At 41.9% G+C, this 18,756-nt stretch overlaps 2 protein-coding genes and 1 pseudogene across 5 annotated transcripts in view; 2 read left to right on the top strand and 1 right to left on the bottom strand.

Annotated features, from left to right (window-relative positions):
- The first annotated feature begins 1,199 nt into the window (after positions 1-1,199).
- On the top strand, positions 1,200-9,585 carry LOC117733343 (transmembrane protein 269-like). Of its 4 annotated transcripts, none has more exons than XM_034536914.1 (7): positions 1,200-1,473; positions 2,487-2,530; positions 5,023-5,170; positions 5,338-5,435; positions 6,580-6,723; positions 6,807-7,007; positions 7,261-9,585. In XM_034536914.1, the coding sequence occupies exons 2-7, from the start codon at positions 2,506-2,508 to the stop codon at positions 7,368-7,370; spliced, it is 726 nt and encodes a 241-aa protein (XP_034392805.1). In that variant the 5' UTR covers positions 1,200-1,473; positions 2,487-2,505; the 3' UTR covers positions 7,371-9,585. The 4 variants fall into 4 exon arrangements, with proteins under 4 accessions (XP_034392805.1, XP_034392807.1, XP_034392806.1 ...); XM_034536916.1 differs by having other exon boundaries at positions 1,212-1,473; positions 3,632-5,170; XM_034536915.1 differs by having other exon boundaries at positions 1,219-1,292.
- Positions 9,586-9,822: 237 nt separating this feature from the next.
- On the bottom strand, positions 9,823-14,529 carry LOC117733866 (annotated as a pseudogene).
- A 7-nt stretch (positions 14,530-14,536) lies between these two features.
- magi3a (membrane associated guanylate kinase, WW and PDZ domain containing 3a) overlaps positions 14,537-18,756 on the top strand; it is a 102,368-nt gene continuing 98,148 nt past the window's right edge. The window contains 1 exon segment of the mRNA XM_034536912.1: positions 14,537-15,692. Coding sequence (XP_034392803.1) covers positions 15,386-15,692 — 307 coding nt within the window. The 5' untranslated portion in view covers positions 14,537-15,385.

Below are 18,756 nucleotides of genomic sequence, written 5' to 3'. Positions count from 1 at the left end.
TCTCCCTCGTCAGTACGTTTCTGGACCGGTTTTACAGAATCCTGTCCCGACCTCTGTAGGCCTCCTCTTTAGCTCAACGAAGCTGCCTGAGTCTTGCAATGAACCAGGGTTTATTGTTGTTGTATGTGCAGAAGGTTTTAGCCGGCACACACATGTTAGGTGTTGGTCAACTCAACCCCCACCCGCTTGAATAACAGTCCTCAGGCCAAGCAACCCTCTACACATTCCTGAGCATGTCCTCTCATCCTGCTCCATTCTTCAGGTTGTGTCCTTGAATTACTTGCATACATAAATTTATTTGGTGGGGGCTTGATGTTTTCTGGATTCCTTCTACAATCACCCAGTACATCCCATAATTCTATTTGATACATTTGCATAATCCATACAGTGTCATTCATTTGATATCACATAATCCATATAGAATTATATATGTCTTGACCCTCCAACCTGTAAACTCATTGTAATACATAACCGCAATCGCTAGGAGCGCCATTAAACATAGTTTTCTCACACCACCCGGTATGTTATGAGAGTCACATCATCTCCGTTCACTCCAATGGACCTTTTTAAAAAAAAATTTAAAACAGTTCTGATCCCCAGAACTGTTAAGTTAAGACGTTTTTTTGAGGCAACAACAACTTGGACTTTGCTTGAGACTTGACTGTTTGACTTGTACCACGTGTGCATTGGTTTGATTGTTCATACTTCCTCATCTGAAGCAGTAAGAACCGTAACAGCAGGACAAGAACAATTTCCACTCATTTCTGAAAACCGAATTATTATTATTTTTTAGCAGAGCTTTTTGTTGCAGAAGTGCAGTGTATTTAGTTGGGTATTCATGAATATGCAAAAATGTAGCTGAAATACCACCTTCTTCAAAACATAAAAAATGCAATATTGAGAATATTGTAGGCTAAATAAATTAGAGAAATATTAGTTTTATTAGTTTTACTTTATTCCTTTGACGATATATTGTAGTTTTTTATTACATAAAAAATGAAAGACGTATTCTTAAAATATATATATTTAATTATTTTTTTCCCGATTAAACTACAACCCTTTATAAACCTCCACGGACTGGATGGGCTATATTTCTCTCCTCAAATGTGTTCAAAAACTAATTTTAATGTAGAGTTTAGCTTTAAAATGAGAAGGTTTGTTATCTGACCGCAAACTTAATGTGATAAAAGAAACGAGACGCAATAGCAACGTCATTTCCGGTGGAATATTCCAGCGGATTTATTCTTGGTCTTTAAAAGGACACGCTGAAAACCCGACTTCGAAGTTGAAAGGTAAACGGCCTATGTTATGCATGCAGTAGTCAGTGTAGTAACTCAAAATACGGGAAGTCAGTGAAGGGACACAGAGATCAACCGAGTGATAAAGGGAAGAAAGAACCAACAAGCTCGTGCGCACGTACAGTCTCCGTCATTGGATTTATCTATATTTTGTAATCTTTGGAGGTCCTTTCAGGTAAGATGATACAGTACGCATGTGTATTTGGTACCTGTATGTCCATCGTCAATAGTCAATATAGATATTTGTAGAATAATATATAGGCCTGCATCGCATGAGTGGACCGTTTCATTGTGACGCAGTTGCGAGCGCTCTCCAGCCTCTTCATACTGGGGCGTTTGACGCCTCTAAATATCTTCACCATCAACCAACTTTGAGGGAAAATTGACTGAACAAAAGCCCTGAAATCACATCGATACGGGCTACAAGGATATACACTATAAGAAGCAATAATATAATGTAGACATTTAAAAAAAAAAAAAAAATAGAAAAACATGTCGGCAAATTAACCAAAGCAGGTTCACTTTACAACAACCTGCGTTGGCAGATCATTTCAAGTGCGTGCTGCATTAGCAGCACGCACTTGAAATGATCTGCCAACGCTCCTGTTATTACCTCTTGTAATTTGGTGCGAACCAACAATTCCCAAGATCCGGATTGGTCTGAGGAGTTTCAAGAGCGAAAAAAGGGTGTGTGATGACACATGGATTTAACGGGAGAAGTGAGGTTACCTGTTACTTTACATGATTCTATTTTTATATTCTAGCAGGTGATGCTTTTGTGCAGAGGGCTGTCGCCGAGTAAAGTTTCAGAAGCAGAATCAAATTTGGGAAGCTCACAAGAACACCCATGGGTGAATTTTCTGGCATCTAGACAATTAATTTGAGATTTCACAATTATACTTTCAACAAAGGCAGGAGTGCAGCTTTATGTCCAGCTAATAAACTTAATGAGATGCAATTGAGAAAAGAATACAGATTTACAACTGGTAACCGTATAGACAAATGCATAGGCAATGATAACCCAAAATCGTACTATGGACTTATTGTGGCATGATTGTGTACCTTGTTTTCATTCGTTATGTTCACATATATACATAGTGTAAATGTATCTTATCAAACTTAAACAATGTATACTTTAATGTCACAATGCTAATATAAATAAGCACCTTTTAATTATTTATTTTACAGCTGTGAGCCAGAGACAATCATGATCCTGCTGTCTCCCTCCTCTGGTAGGTACTTCTTTCTACATTTCCCCTCACTTGTTGGATTATTATTTACAGGGGTGCCAGAGGTCAAGCCTACATGTAGGTCTGCTTGGATCAAATTAGGCAGGAAAACAACCACAAATGTGCTGAAGAAATTTTAAAGATGCTTGGACCGAATGACATTTTTGTAAAAAACACATAAAACAACAACACAGAATACATATAACATGAAGTATATATGAGGAAGTTATGATATGCAATTATTATAAATTATGTCGGGGTATAGACATTAACACTATCACTTGAGTTCAAATCATTACAGTACAAATACATTCATGTACACTGTACATAGTCCACACAGTTTGAGGACAGTTTATTGTGATATAATGTTTTATTGTTGATATTCACTCGTTTAAGTATATACTGTGAAATAATATTACAGAATCACAAGCCACATCCAATAGAATGTACAGGAATACATGTTGAATGACTGGTGTATAGTTTTTAAAATTAATTACAATTGTATTGCCTTTTCTCCTTGACTTTGTCATTATCCCAAAACACAGTTAACTCTGTGAAAATGTAAAAAGTCTTTATTGTTCAGTTGGTTCAAGCCCGATTATCCCTGTTCTGAATTGTTTTCCTTGTTTTCATTTAGTCTTTGAAGTTGTTACCAGTTACTGCAACATAGCAAAGAATTACATAACAAGGGCCTTCCCATCATGCTTTGCAGTCAGTAGGCAGCAATCCAGAATCGGAGACTTGCTTGAAATTGACTGTCTCGGCCTTTATCCCCTTTTTATTTGTGACCAAGACAGTGTCTTAAGTGGTTAGAGCAACACTTGGCAGTGAGATCTGCAACCTCACTGGCTTTGCACATGGAGATGCATGTGTGCCTCCCTAATTGTATTTACTGTGACTAAAGTTAATGAACCTGACTATTCCATTAGCAAACTGCATTAACTGATGTGTTTGTTTACCCATGAACAGTTTTCAGATAACAATCCAAATGCCAGGTTGTGAATTGTTTTAAAATCCCAAAATGAGAAGTAGAAAGCATGCTGTCAAGTAAAAGTGTAAGTTATTGTTGGCTTTTGCTGTGTCTCATACGCTGTTTTCTTTCAGATGAAGAGTGTCTTGAACTCGCCTGGCTTTGGAATCACAGGAAGTTCAGGGTGAAAAACACTTGAAGGGTTGCTACTGCAACATTTAAAAATCTTAAAATTTTGCAGGTCATTTATCTGTGCATTCTGTCTTGGACAGTACTATGACTTGAGAGAAAGCCATAAACTCACAAGAGAGGAGGCATACAGGAAACACTGGTTTCTTTGTTGTTCTTCATTTAAAAACATCACAGCTTTGTGGGGGGAGGAAGACGCTTTTGGATGGGGCGAGCCAGTATCCGCAGTCATTCATTTTACTAACTGCACTTCAAACACACTTCATTAAACTGTTCAAATTGGCTTTATACCCCAATGCAGTTTGGTATTTTAGAATATACTGTGTGTTATTAAAAACAAGGAGAGGTTGTAGATCTATCTTTATACCACAATCCCCATTAGAGTGTTAGCTACAGTGGTATTAATAGCTTTCAATACTGAGGTATGTGCTTGCTGCTGCTAAGTCCTTATCTCAGATCACCACTTGTGATCAGGCTAATAGATCTCACGTCTGGTACGTGTCTATAGAGTAGGTCCAACTCAATCTCACTCTAGCCATTGGTGTATGTGGTAGTCCCCTAAATGTTCATTTCCCACACCAGTATTTGTGCGTATTTGACCCCTAATATGATTACTATTGAGTGCTAACACTCCACATGCATCCTGTTCAGACATGTATCCTTTTGATGTTTTTCCTTTTCAAATATTATCTTTTAATATGACATTTTGAAGTTTACTGCATGCTGCTTTTAGTTCAAATGTTCTAATGATGTTTATTGCATAGATATAACTGATAATGTAATGAGTAGATAATGAGACACTGTAATGTTGCATGCTATAGGCTGCGAATGAACGAATGTACAGTAACAAATGCATTTTAGTGATCTGAAAGTGGATGAATGTATCGTAAGGTCGGTCTTCGTCCAATAAACATACGTCTTGGTAAGTGATGCTTCTTTTACATTAGACAGGGAAATCACTTTTGAATTAATATTTTGTTTTATAAAACACACACACACACACACACACATGTATGCTACAATATCCTGCCATATGTGTTCCCACTAGTGTACAAAATATTGTATAAATGAATACATAATATATAAATTCATCTATAACTGGTAAAGCTTTAAGGATACTTTCAGAATCTTTACACATTTTTCCTTTCATTTCAACTGAAGTTTGACTCAAACTGGGATATAATTATTTAACTATCCCCAATTTAGACACCTTCATCAAAAGGTCAGCTGGTATGGTCACCCAATGATAGTGGAGATTTAGCTTTTATCCTTAGCAGGGCAGGGGTTATTGACATAACACAGACAATTACTAACTGCTGTTGTTGTGTGGTCTAAGGTCTCTTCCAGTGTACCAACAAGCTCTTTCTGAGTGATGGAGCCACGGGACTCCAGATCAAAGAGTTTGCACGTAAAAATGCAGCCAATGCTCTGTCCGTTGCTAACATGGTCATGGGCATTGCCTCCATTCTCAGCAGTCTAAATGGGTGAGTTTACATTATTGGATTTTACTATCTGAAACATTAGTTGGGCTCAAATGCAGTATGACCAAACTCTATGGCTTTTATTTTTTCATTGTTCAGTAACCTTGACACCCCAAGAAAAATCCTTAATCCTTAATTTTTATTAAAAGTTTTAATTTGTTTTTCTTCAGGCACCATCATGCTGCATGTTGGCTGGTTCTGATTGGCTACCTTCTGGATTTGGCAGATGGAGCAGTTGCCAGGCGACTCGGTGCCTGCTCTGCACTGGGTAAGTGGAGTGTTGTTGTCAGGAGCTGTTACCAAAGATAAACCTTGACTCAGGTGTTGGCAGGGCTCGCTGCACAGTCCTTTGTCTGGACTTTACAATCAGGCTGCTCAAAGTCATGAACAACAAGAACCAGCAGAAGAAAACACTGCCACTGAATACTCTGGATAGTCTTACAAAGTATCCAATAGAAGAATCATACATATTTAATAGAATGGAATTTGAGCTTTGTCAAATAGGATCTTTTTAGCTTTTCCCATATTTCTTAGGACTCCACAAATTATACAATTTTCAGGTTTTTATTGATTGTGAATGGCATAGCGTTCATATTGTCATCCAATGCAAATACACAGAACACAATATGTGGCTTGTTTTGAAAAGATCACAGCAATGTAAATATTCAACGGAGAGGCACAAATAGCTGTTTTAAAAGCTTCCAGTGTGAAAGGTCATATTTCCTCCAAAGCACAAAATAACTCCCAGGTGCATCACAATACATCGTTGGCTGCACATTTCAGGAGGCTTTGTGTCCCGACAGGGTTTTTCTGCATGACTTTGCAGGTGGATGTTGTTGTGTCCTCCCACATATTTTGTCAAATGAACAATCACTTTCTGATTAAGCAGCCTAATTCCACAGGATCACGCTCCAATTGTCTATGTTATCCCGTTGCTTTGGCTTCTCTGCATATCTGAAATTGCTAAAATTGTTGACCCTGAACCGTGGAATTCCACCTCTGTCATTTGAGCCGCGGCTTGAAATCACCTCATCCTCATCTGCTGAAAACATGCTGTGTGCTCCTGCTGGATAAAGAGATGAGGCAGTGGAGAATGTTGTTTACAGAATGGCTGCCCTTTGGGCAGACTGATATTTCCACTTGGAGATTTTCGCACATGCACAACCCGCTGTCGGTAACATTGCCAGTGACCATACGGGAGAGATGATAGCATATCAACACTTTGATAGAATGTAACCTCATGACTAAATTACTATCGGCTTTAAAGAAGTGTAATAATAGAACAGTTGGCGCTCACTAGTAGCTCTTCTAAAGCCAACTATTCAGATTACAATTCAGTCCAACACTTCATATCTCCTTGTGAAGTTTACAGCCCCGCAGTCTCATTCTTAATTTTGTTTTTTCATGTCCAGGTGCGAAGCTTGATGATTTTGCTGACTTCACAACCTTTGGGATTGCCACTTCATTGCTCCTAAGGACAACTGACCTGCTGGACAACATCCTATGTGTGTGTTACGTCCTGTCGGTGTTTGTCCGTCTGTGTTTCTTTACAAGTGGTAAGTTCCAAAATGTATAATTACTTTATGCTGTTTTATTATTTAAAGGACCTACTAAAGATGTGTTCTTGTTTGGTCTCTAGGGATCCCATTCATGTATCGCGGACTGCCCTGCATCTACTCCTCAGCCATCCTGGCCAGTGCCTCTATACTGTCAGGGGGGAATCTGGCCCTGCTCCGGGTCATTGCAGTGGCCATGATCCTCTTTATGATCAGCCAGAACTTCTACCCCCACGACAGAGTACTGGAGTCCCAGGCCTGGAAGAAAGGCGTCTACGCTGGAGGTAAAGCCATTAAACAATTAATCCAGTATGATTCACATCTCTCTTTGACAAGAGTAATGCTTGCGTATGACTGAGTATAATTCATATTAGAAATGCTGCATCAAATCAGATATCAGGTACAACATTGAGCATCTGCATGTGGTAGCACCATGTAGGTAGTTTTTATGCCAATACATGCTGTTGAGTTTGTCAATTTGTCAGTGTTTTTACTCTTAACATCTCACTACACTTATTTTTTTTGTGTTATTTTCAGGAATTGTCATGGTGTTCTGCTCATCATTCCCCCCTGCATGTGTGTACTATCTGCTGTGGTCAGTCTCCTACATTTTGTTCCCAACATCCCTTTGGAGCAGTAAAGTGTAAAATGGGTGCTGGCTTTGTCCAAAACTCCCATGTAGGTTAGCCTCTATGGCCCATCTGGGTGAACTGAGGCTTCCAGACTGCTGCTGCTCCCTACTGCCATGGAGGATCCAAGCTGAAACATGCTCATGTTCCACAAGCGAACACTTGCTCTATTTGACCTTCATTTTGATGTAACACCTCTAAAACAGAGCCCAGATTCAAGAGAGTTAGAGTGAGGGATGAGAAGTGCATTTTAATGTTACTAAAGTTTGGATGAGCCTTCATGCTGTCTTTTGTCTGTGCTGCATTTTCAGATGTCAGATGGCTTGTTCCACAAATGTTCATCAAGTTCATCTCCCGTGTAATCTCTCACTTCAAAATTAACCAGTCTTTCGTCAATGTTGTGAACACGCAGCAGTAGTGCCACTCATTTTCTCAAAGGATGATATCAAAAGAAATTATTTCAAATTAAATAATTACGTATTTTAATAGATTTTTGCTTCTAATTTGGTTTTTAAAATATTTAATTGTCTAATCACACAGGATCATAACTCTTATTATGATGTGTCTTGAGCATAGTTTAATGAGTAACTGTTTGAGTGCTACAGTATGTAGGTAAAGCCTTTAATCAATCATATACAAGATTTCTCAGCAGCATTTTACGAGATTCAAATTTCATGTCCTGTCTTCTTTATAACACAGTAACAGGCGTTCATACAGCTCTTATCACCAATTTTGAGTTAACTGTTAATGTTTGTATCAGGTATGAGGTCACATCACTTTCACAGTATTCAGGTCAGAATGTGGGTTTCCTCATAATCCACCTTTTCCATTTTGTAGGGGTCTAAAATCCAGTGACTTACAGTAAGAAATGTTCGAACGTAATGGTGCAGTCATTCCTAATATTAGATTTGCTGTTTGAATGTTTTCAAAATGCTTCTATGTTTCTTCTGTCATTTTATTTGGTCATTGTATGTGTTTGCCTCTGTTTTAAGAGGCATTGCAGTTTATATAGTAAATCCACACTGGACCACGTCTATGGTAGCCGTTAAATTAAGGTGGATTCAGAAATGCAACAACATGTGGGGGCACATACAGCAGTTTTCTGCCTTGTGATTCAATGTGAATGTACCCTTAAAGAGCAACAACACACAGGCTACCCTCGCTGCAAATTCTGCCTCCACCTTAAAGGTGTTGTAACATTGCACTACATGACCTCTTCTAGTCATGACGCAGCATTGACACGTAAAACCAACGAGGAAGTTTCACAATGTGTAATTATGCCTCCTTGCACTACGTGTGTGTGACAAATGTTGAAATTATACAGTAAACCCATATTTAATTTTGACCCACCCACAACTTTAGTTCAGTGATTTTAATGATAGCTTTAATGATTTTAACCCTCTTTATAAACAATATCAGAAACTGAAAGACATGAACTTTTGTATTAATTTTGTTTTTAAAACTCTACGTAGGAGACTCATTTAGAAAACTTACAGAATGCTAACTATGAGTTTATTAATTGAGTTTCCCTCATAGAGTTTTCTGATGGAAAACTAAAGCAGATTTTCCTAAATCAAGAGAATGAAACTAAAGCCCATGTTTTCTGCTTCTGATATTGGATCTAAACCCATAGTGGTCCTTGACCTGGTTACAATAACCAATGTTGAAGAAATCTCAAATGTAAAGTGCAGAGTAGGGCTGGGGCTATATGGCTGAAGTTTTGTATTCCAATAGTGGTCATTTGATATCCCCATAACGATACAGTATGTAGGATGTTTTCTGGTAATTTAATTTTAAAAAGTCTAAATGCAATAACCACATGGTAATGCCTATTCTTGTTTACTCCTGTGTCAAATGAAATACCTGACAAAGAGTACTGACTATTTCCCCATTTAATTCAGAACTTTAGTGCAAAATCATAAAATCTTCAGAAATTTATTTTAGTTGCTATGTGCTTGTTATTAGCGATTTAGACAATATAATCGTGTATCATGATATCTTGATGTATGTTTTAATGATGATTTGATTAAATAGAAAGACAAGGAATTATCATATTGAGTTATTGCCCAGCCCTAGACTCAGACTGAACACAAATCTACTGTGGTACGTTCTGCTTTCCTGTGTGAGTGTTTTGGTTTTCAAACTGTAAAGCTACAGTCATGTACGCATGCAAAGAGCATTACAAATACAAACATTGTACTTTGCCCAATGATTAAAAGAAGATCTTAATGAATGTGTGCTTTTGCTTTTATTGTCTATACATTTTTGACAATAGTTTATAATGAAATGACTTGCTTTCAATGTCATGAGTTCAAAATACATATTTGACTGTAAACATAGATACAGTAATATATATTTAATGGTAGACATTCAACAACTCAGTGGATGTTACATTGGATTCCTACAGATAATCACAGTTTGTATGTTGTCTCCTATTAGTAGGTGTTGCCATATCTAGTAGCACATGAGCCTATGAGAGCAGTCCTGCCTTTCTGTTGTACTAAAAAATGTCCATGAGCACAGGAACACAAATATCTTAAGCCGCCAAAATGCTGCGAGGACTCCAGCAGTCTTATGATGTCCGAGAATGCAGGTTGGTCCTTAACACAAAAGTTACAGATGTAACTATGGGTCTATGAATCCTGGATGACCGCCAGATGCAGTGCTTAACACTGGATATCTTCACGCGCATACGCAGGTCGATTCTTTATAACAACATAGTCACCTGTGACCTCGGGTGAACACAGCCGGGTATAACTTCCGGCATCATCCTGTGAACAGTCCTACGGAATCTTCTCGCAAGATTGACCAAGAACTCTGGCGGTCATCCAGGATTCATAGAACCATAGTTACATCTGTAACTTTCATTCTATTTCATCCTTCCTGACCGCCAGAGGCAGTGCTTAACACTGATGCCCATGAGACTGCAGCACATATATCCTCCACAGGCACATCCTTCTTAGGTCAACCAGAACAGACAAACAGTTATGGTGGGGTCAAACTGTGCAAGCTGGATAGGCTGGTTGAGACACGAGCGTGCCAGCACCTTGGGAGGAACGCTGCATTAGGCCACAGTGTGACAGCCGAGCCATCTGAGTTCCACCTCAGACTTGATTCACTCACCAACAGGGATCGCCTACTCGCTTTGCCGAAGTAACGGCAAGGAGAAAAAGAGTCATTGCCGACAACCATCCCAGCTCTGCCTCTGCCGAGGGTTCAAAGGGAGGCTAGCATACGGTGTCCAGTACCACGAGCAAGTCCCATGGAAAAGCCTTCAGGTTGCTCGGGGGACAGCTGTGCCCCTTTTAAGAAGAGGGACACCAGCCTATGGCTCCTTATTGTGTCATTGTCGACTTTAGCATGCTGCCATGAAATAGCAGCTACGTACACCTTCATGTACACCTTCAGGCCCTTATCTAGGAGGGACAGCAGAAAATTGAGTACAGTAGGCACGGGGCACTGTACTGGGTCCTTGTTGTAAACTGCGCACCAGTTGGAAAACAGCCTCCATCTGCCTTCGTACCGTAGACGGGTAGATGGCGCTCTGGCATTCAGAATAGTCCTTCTGACAGTGCGCAGCCGCTGCTGGCGGTCGGACCCATAGTTAAAGGTTGTTGGGATTGGGACGCCAGAACCAACCCCGAGCTGCAATAGGAGGTCCCTCCTGTCGGGGAGGCTCCATGGCAGAGTCTGTGCAATGGGTGGAGGTTAACCTCACCCAACAGTTGTTCCAGCTTGCTTGATCTGGCGGCCTGATGCACGGGTTGTCTAAGAGGCCCTTCAGGTTGCTCGAGGCAAAGACAAGAGGGGCAATGGTCAGGGACGTTTTTAAGCTGGAGAAGAGCCATACAGGTCCTTACCCAGAGTTAAAAAAATAGCCATGACTCTGGAGGGACCCTGCCCCACAAATCAATGTTCTCTGAGCAGGGGCGCTCTGCTGACTGCTAGAGAAGAGGCAGGGAACAGTCAGGTAGAGGGAGGACAATCTCTTCACTTGTATGGTAGCAGTGATTACTGGTGTCGTAGGAGTAAGCCTAAGCGAGAGCACTCTGCTACTGTGGAAAACAGGTCCTGTGGAAACAGGACAGAAACAGTCTTGTTAGAGAGGAGCAAGGACACTCTCTTCACTAGTACGATAGCTGTTATTATTGATGTCCTACCAGTACACCTAAGTGGGAGCGCTGAGCTACTGTGGAAACCAGTCCTGTGGAAACAGGTTGCAAACAGTCTGTCTAGTGAGGACACTCTCTTCACTAGTCTGGTAGCTGTCAGAATTAGCGTGGCCTCTTAGAGTGGAGACACTCTGCTAGCTATAACAGCAGCAATGTTATCAAAGTCAATGTATACGCCATCAGTGTCGTCATCGACTTAACCTCACTAACGTCCCACCAGTTAGAACTTTTACACTGGCCTGATCTCCCTTCATGCCTTTATGCCAGATTGTAACAATGATTATATATTGCTAACACTACATCAGAGGACATATATCACTCTATGTTAAGTGGGTCTATTTCTAATAATTTACTTACAAAGGTCCTCCACAATTCTCTGGTCTATTCATTGATAAGATCCCTGTAGCTTTGGAAGCAAGGCCTGTGGCTCCAGCTCAGGGTGTGGAGGAGAGCCTGAGATAAATAAATGGGGAAACATTTATTTTACTCATATTTATTGTAGATGGGTTTTTTGTGTATGTTTTGTTTTCTCAGCTATATCTTTGCCCTTACACGTCGCTTCGGTCGATACTGAGCTGCGTCATGATTCTCTCTAGAGCCTGCCATTTGAGAGGCACCTCTGCTGCCCTCTGCCTAATTTTGTGTCCTCTAAATGCCATGCCCAGTCCAGACACCCGGGCTGAGACGCCCGGGCAAATTAAGATGTTCCTGGTAGCAACATCACCATGCACCAGCCTGTGCTCTGACATCAGGTAATCCTGATGGAGGGGCCAATTACAGCCAAACAACATCAATCTTTGGTTGAAATATTCATTCAAAATGCAAGAAAAACATAGGGGGAAATTGGTATATAACTCGTTACCTGCTGCAGTACAGAGTGACATCATCAGCAGAGCAAGACATTTAAATGTAGTTCATTTTAGTTGTAGTTTGTTGGGATGAATCACACCACAAAAAGGGACTCACAAGGCCTACTTTTGCACCAGAAACAGCGACCTCTCAGAGAAGTTCAGCGATGGATCTGCAATGGGGCAGACGCTTTGTCTGAGAGTACAGCATCACATTCTCATGTTCGCACACTGTACTGTGGAACAGGACTCACTCTGAAAACTCCTTAGCTTTAGCCTGGTATGTCCCATCTTTATGGTGATAATAACAGATGGTTAGTCAACAACCTTATTCTTTGTTTGTAATTATAGTTGCTATATACTGTATATCCAATTAATTAATTTGGCCCCTGTCCCTCTAAAAACACAGATGACTTCTTCACATACAAACGACTCTGATCATGCTGACAGATTCATGCTGTACCTACGAGGCACTGAACCAGTGGATTAATAAAGGATTCATTATTATTATTATTCATTATTAACCACCTCTTCTCTAGCAGACCTTTACAAATGGGCTATGAAGACTTGTATGGCAAAACTCTAGTCCCTCAAAAACAGACTGCTTACACATGCTACAGTCAGGGAGACACTCTGCTGGCCTGTTGAAAAGCACAATAACTGTAGGTGTATTGTGAACCAATAATATAGTAGCACCTGGTGTTTTTCTCAGGCACTAATTAAAAATAACTTCAGATTGTTATTGTGTTTTCAGTGGTTTTATACAGAGGATATACAGTTACTGCAATTCATACCATTTGTAAAATGTGCTGAGGCACCAGGTCTTCTTTGTTTGTTCTTCAGAGCCACCCCTAAACCTGTGACTCAGAGCTAACAGACGAGGAATGATGATTACAGCAAGTGGACCCGCTGACTCTTCATCTAAAGCAAGAGACGAAAGAAGAAGCATGTGGAGAATAGGAGGAGAGGAGTATCATACAAGGTTTGCATTGCAATAATTGCCATGTGTTCAACTTACAGCTCAGTATCGTTGCTGCATCCATGAGGAATAGTTGGCATTTCTCACATATGAGAGAAACGGGTCATAAAAAGTTTGTAGAAAGTAAAACTATTAAGTAACCGATACTTGAAAAAAACTCTAGCAATGGTTGAAGTCTAATTGCGACATATTACTTTGAAGTTTTCCTCCCTGACACCTGATGCTACAAGGATCGAGCAAACGCACATTCCCAACCTCATGGTATCAAATCTGGGTTGAAAAATCCCAATAATGAGGTTGTTTATCAGCTGCTTTTAGAAAATTGGCTTAGCTTTGTCTGTCCGCTTGTGAGGGCGCTGACCGAGGAGGTGAGTCCGAAGGTTGACTGAATGTTAATTATTGACAAATCCTCAAAAATTATATATTAACTAGTGTTGTGATTACACCTATGGCAGCCTTAACAGTTAACTGATTAAACTATAAAAAGAGATGCATCCAGTTAGTTTTTTTAGGATGCATGTGGAAAAGTATTATCTGTCCCAGGAATAGAATAGCAAACAATATATTAGAAGTACAAATAATTCGAAATTAAAAAAGATAAAAGCAATAAAAACAAGGAAACAAAGTGTGTGTGTGAAAGTGCATATGTTGGTTATTAATGTTCTGGTATCTAATTAATATTTAAAAAAGCACATTACGTTTGTTTATATTATTATAATACTCCTATTGTAATACAGTGGCAGCAGTATTGTTACTGGTGCTTGGGATGAGATACAACCACAAGAGGGCAGACTTGCTCAAGGAATTGCCTCCAACCAGTAGCCGAGTCCTCAGTTCTGAGAGCAGGAAAGGTTGCAATTTGTATGATTTTAAGAATAATAATAAAGCCAAATAATCACACATTGTAGTCCATGGAATAAAGTACACATTGGAAAATGTCTGAGAAACTGCAGTTCGACTATCCCCGATTTGCAATCAGCGATTCCCACGTGAAAAGATGTGTCCCGGTGCTGGAGCTCCGCCTTGCTCCACACACCATGGAAACAAAATCCAGCGCTTCTCTATCACAGAAGCCCCGCCTCTTGCCATTCACCATTGGTTCAACGGAGAGACTTTATGACCGTCCCCCAATCTCTGATTGGACAGAAAGCTCCTGCATTCAGGAAAGCAACACGGAAAAAGATCCAAAAAGTTATGGAGTGAAGCCTAATCGGATCACGTTTGTTGCATGGCTGCGTAGTTTTTATTATTATTAGTAGAACAGCGTGAACGAGCACCGAGCGCGTCACGCAGAACTAGACGCGGGGCTTCCGTTTGGCACGGATCGGATGACCGATCCGACCGAGTGCCAGGTATGTTTTCCCGTTTCCAAGGACTGCCTTTGCTGATGTCACCGCAGAGGGGGGCCGGAGAGGAGGACAGGTGCGCAGAGTAAAGTTGACTCCGCTATGCTCGGATGAGGAGCTGTCACTGGACCGAAGGAGCGGCCTTTTTTTAAAGTATTTTCTTTTTTAAAGTAGTTTTATGAGCAGTTCGGTTGTCTGGTATTTTCTCTGAAGTCTCAACGTCCAATATATTATACTCCACGCTTTTTGGAACTCGCGGGATCTCCGGTGGCGCACAGACGGCGGGGCTCACAGGATCCGTCCTGCTCTGCGAGGTCGGGGGTTGTGACGGGGTGGAGGAAGCCGCTGCAGTGGACTGGTGGGGTGTGGGATCGAGACGCCCCGGCACCCGGGACCCACACTTTCGGCTTCAATGCGACACTGACGCAGCTGATCTCGCATCCCAGTCGCAGACAGGTGATGCTCCGGTAATTCAATGGAAGGATCGACCATCAACAGAGGGAGTGCGATCTGAAATAAGAGATTTGTTTACCCGGGAATGGAATATAACACAATAAATCCACCTCAACTTCTCACCAATCTGCGATGATTTTCCCATGCGTCATTGCGTCTTAGGTTCAGAAGCGGGTGTTGCGTTGAAGGACAATCGTTCTCGGACTTCCTTCTAGGTTTACAAGCGCTACCAACAATGTCCAAGACACTGAAAAAGAAGAAGCACTGGTCCACCAAAGTGCAGGAGTGCAGCCTGTCGTGGGGGGGTTCCGGAGAGCTGGTCGCGGTGCTCGAGGTGCTCGGCGGCGCTGAGCTGGGAGAGTTCCCCCACCTCGGACACACATTTTCGGAGGCGATGGTTTGTCACGCCGGGAGGGTTCCCTGCAGCGGGGACGTGCTGCTGGAGGTGAACGGCACTCCGGTGAGCGGACTCACCAACCGAGACACGCTGGCCGTCATCCGCCACTTTCGGGAGCCCATCCGCCTGAAGACTGTGAAACCAGGTGTGTATTTGAACCACAAAGCCCCCCCTCCAAGTTACATCATTAACTTGAAACTTGGGACTGTAGTATTGTGAAGAAATAAGAGTGAATCTCAGCTGTTGATGGATGTGTGTGCAGACTTGTGTGTGGTTGGAAGCTTGTCTCCAGGTCAGGTGTGTGTGTGTTTTCAACTGGCTTTGGTGTGTGTGTGTGTGTGTGTGTGTGTGTGTGTGTGTGTGTGTGTGTGTGTGTGTGTGTGTGTTGAGTGCGCTGAGTGCGCTGAGTGGTACTTTGCAAACACTTAGCTCAGATTTGTGAAAGGCTACCTTGCCAGTTTAGACCGTGTCGGCCTGCTCGCGTTAAGGTGAGTCCAAGTCTAATTGAATCAATTGGGCCCTTATCCTTAAGTCCTCAGGATGCTTCGCTAGCCCGGCGACTCAGTTTGACACCATGACTGAGTCAGTTATGGTGTTTTTCCTGTGAAGCGGATTGGTCCTTGTGCTCTGCATAAGGTGTACCTGTTGATTAGGGTCAATGGATGTGGTTTTGACATTAGTACCATACGATTGTCATGATCACTTTAATGCATCACAGAAGACCAAACTTTTCACTAATTGTAGCGCTTCAAACGCACATTGGAGGCGATTTGAATTTGACAATGTTGTATTGTTGTTGATGTTTAATCTTGTTTCCTAATACTTTTTTTTGGACAACAGAATCAAGTTTGGCAAACGTGTATTTTCTCAGTTCCCCAACGTGTGTATTCGGTACAGTTGTTCTCTGTGTTATGTAATGTTAGTTGTATTCTGATGCTCAAGCCACATTTTGACATGTGCCAGCTGCTTACCATAGGCTCCTCTGTTCCCCTTGGGGCCCTCGCTGTGTGTTTTATCTCTGTCCTCTTCCTCATGATTAATTCAAGCATCATCCATCATTGATGGCTCGCTGCGTGCCAAGATGAGGTGGCTGATTGGCAGATCACATGTTGGCCTACTGGTGTGCACATGAATTTGTATACTCGTGAGATTGGAAATTTGTGCGTCTATTTTCAAAGAAACGGCACAGTGTTGCATGTGTGTCAAAAACAAGTTGCATCAGGCTGAAAGTAAAGAATTTACTTTGCCAGTGTGCCCCCCTGTTGGATCCCCCCCCCTCTCCCTCTTCTCTGCACAGTTTGTCTTTACTTTATCTTTTCGCCTCAGCCGGTTATGCCTTATCATCACAGTTGGCTCTCCACTGGTATTTTCTTTCCTTTGCTATGTTATCATATACCGCACTTTGATTCTCACTTTCGCCCCAGTGCCCTTCTTTCCCATCCTTTCCCATCACCAGTGTAATGTTCTTTCCCCCCACACTTTATTCTCTAAGTTCCTCAGAATCCTTAGTGATTCCCACTAAAGGGAGTGATTTTACTCGCCATGACAGTTACACCTGCAGCCTCTAAATCAAACGCATGTTTGCGCCTTCACTAAAGCTGAGACTGCTCGTCACTTCCCCTGCACTGTCAGGACAGACAACAGAAGTTCGCCTGGAGTGATCCTCTGGCTCCAGACCAGCTGATGCACTCAGTATGCAGCTCTCATTCAGAGGAGCAAGGCAATAGGCAGTAACCTTGAGGGGGCAATTGAGAGTAGAGGCCTAGCGATACAGATACCTATTGCGGCTTAAACTTGTGAGTGGGCAGCTCATTGATTAATGCTGTAAATGGACTTAGATCTGCTTGTTTTTGCCTCATGGAGCTTAATGGATAGACCTTTTAGCTCTCAGTTCCTGGAGCAACCTTGATTTGCAAATCAGGTCTAAAATGGGAAACCGCAAAAGGGTTTTGAAAACCTGTCTTCTCTGAGAAAGTCTGACCGGTATCTAAATAATGATATACTGAGATGACGATGGTTCACATTTTACGGTGCTACTCCAGAGATTATATCTGAGCACAGCATATGAATACATTTCTGAAGGCACGGTACAGGTGGACAAAAACTTTTACGTTATAAAAGTATCCCCCACCAAAAATCTTTTTAATTATTGAAAAAGTTCCTGCTTCCAAAATCCACGGCTCATGCATTTTTACGTGCAGGTCGTATGCTGAAGAATGAGAAAGAAATACAGAACAGATTTGATTTGAAACCATAACAACGTGTGGCGATTTGCTACTCTCTCTCGCAATCTCTGTTTTCTTTTTGTGTCGCAGGTGTCATATTTAGGTTAAAACTTCATAGGTTTGCCATCAGCAGAGCAGGAAGCTCACCGTCGGTGTTAATGTGCCCCCCCCCCCCCCCCCACCCGCCCCACGGTGCAGCTCTTTGTGACTAAGCTGCTCTGAACTAGCTGAGGGGAGCTGTCAGGATCTCTCAGGTTCTGTGGCTCCTTCTCTCCACGGTAAATGTAACTTCTGTTCCAGCCGCTGGCTGTTTTGTCATATCTGAGACTAACGGTCCAGTCCAGATTTGTCTCAGAATATACATTGATATATATGATATACATTGAAACTGTACCCAGACAACTAAAGTACCAGAGTACAGTCCTTTCTCTTTATGTGTTGAGCGATGAAAACAACTATAATCTATAAACAATGCTTTTTAAATACAACTATGTCACTGTCAATGGTCCTTGGTTGCAAAATCATTTTGAATTCGGTTCCTGCTCTCCAGCTCCAAACATGGAAGCCATTCAGTATTCTGAGTGCAAAGGGAGCTTTACTGGCACCGTTCTCTGTGCGTGTGCGTGTGTTTCGCAGCTGTACACCTGATGTGACATCCACCCATCATCCCCTCCCACTGGCTGCTCTCCCGGCTCATTCCCTAAACCTGTCACACTTCTCCGCCCTGTCAGTGGCGAGGGACGGCGGTGCGAGCGGATGGGCACAGTGAAGCCCCCCGATCGGCAGAGGCTGCTGTGAATACCAAAGCACGCCTCTGACACTGTTTTCCATCCCTCCATTCCTCTGTGGAGCAGCCCTCTCCTCCTGCTACTCGCAGCCCTGCACCGCCTCACCATCTCCTTGTCCACTCCCCCTGTCTAACAGGGGTTTACACCTCTGCCTCCTCCTATCTTGCATTTCTTTCCTCCCTCTCTTGCCGTGCGT

The sequence above is a fragment of the Cyclopterus lumpus genome, chromosome 7, assembly GCF_009769545.1.
Source record: "Cyclopterus lumpus isolate fCycLum1 chromosome 7, fCycLum1.pri, whole genome shotgun sequence".
Taxonomy (NCBI): Eukaryota; Metazoa; Chordata; class Actinopteri; order Perciformes; family Cyclopteridae; genus Cyclopterus; species Cyclopterus lumpus.
The sequence above is the reverse complement of the archived record's forward strand: the minus strand, read 5'-3'. Positions and strand labels throughout refer to the sequence as shown.

What these genes read in the sequence shown, in the direction of transcription:
- LOC117733343 (XM_034536914.1), top strand. Translation starts at nt 2,506, where the DNA reads ATGATCCTGCTGTCTCCCTCCTCTG. An exon ending in CGGTGCCTGCTCTGCACTGG is followed by an intron (nt 5,436 to 6,579) that starts GTAAGTGGAGTG and finishes TTTCATGTCCAG; the next exon opens with GTGCGAAGCTTGATGATTTT. An exon ending in GAAAGGCGTCTACGCTGGAG is followed by an intron (nt 7,008 to 7,260) that starts GTAAAGCCATTA and finishes TGTTATTTTCAG; the next exon opens with GAATTGTCATGGTGTTCTGC.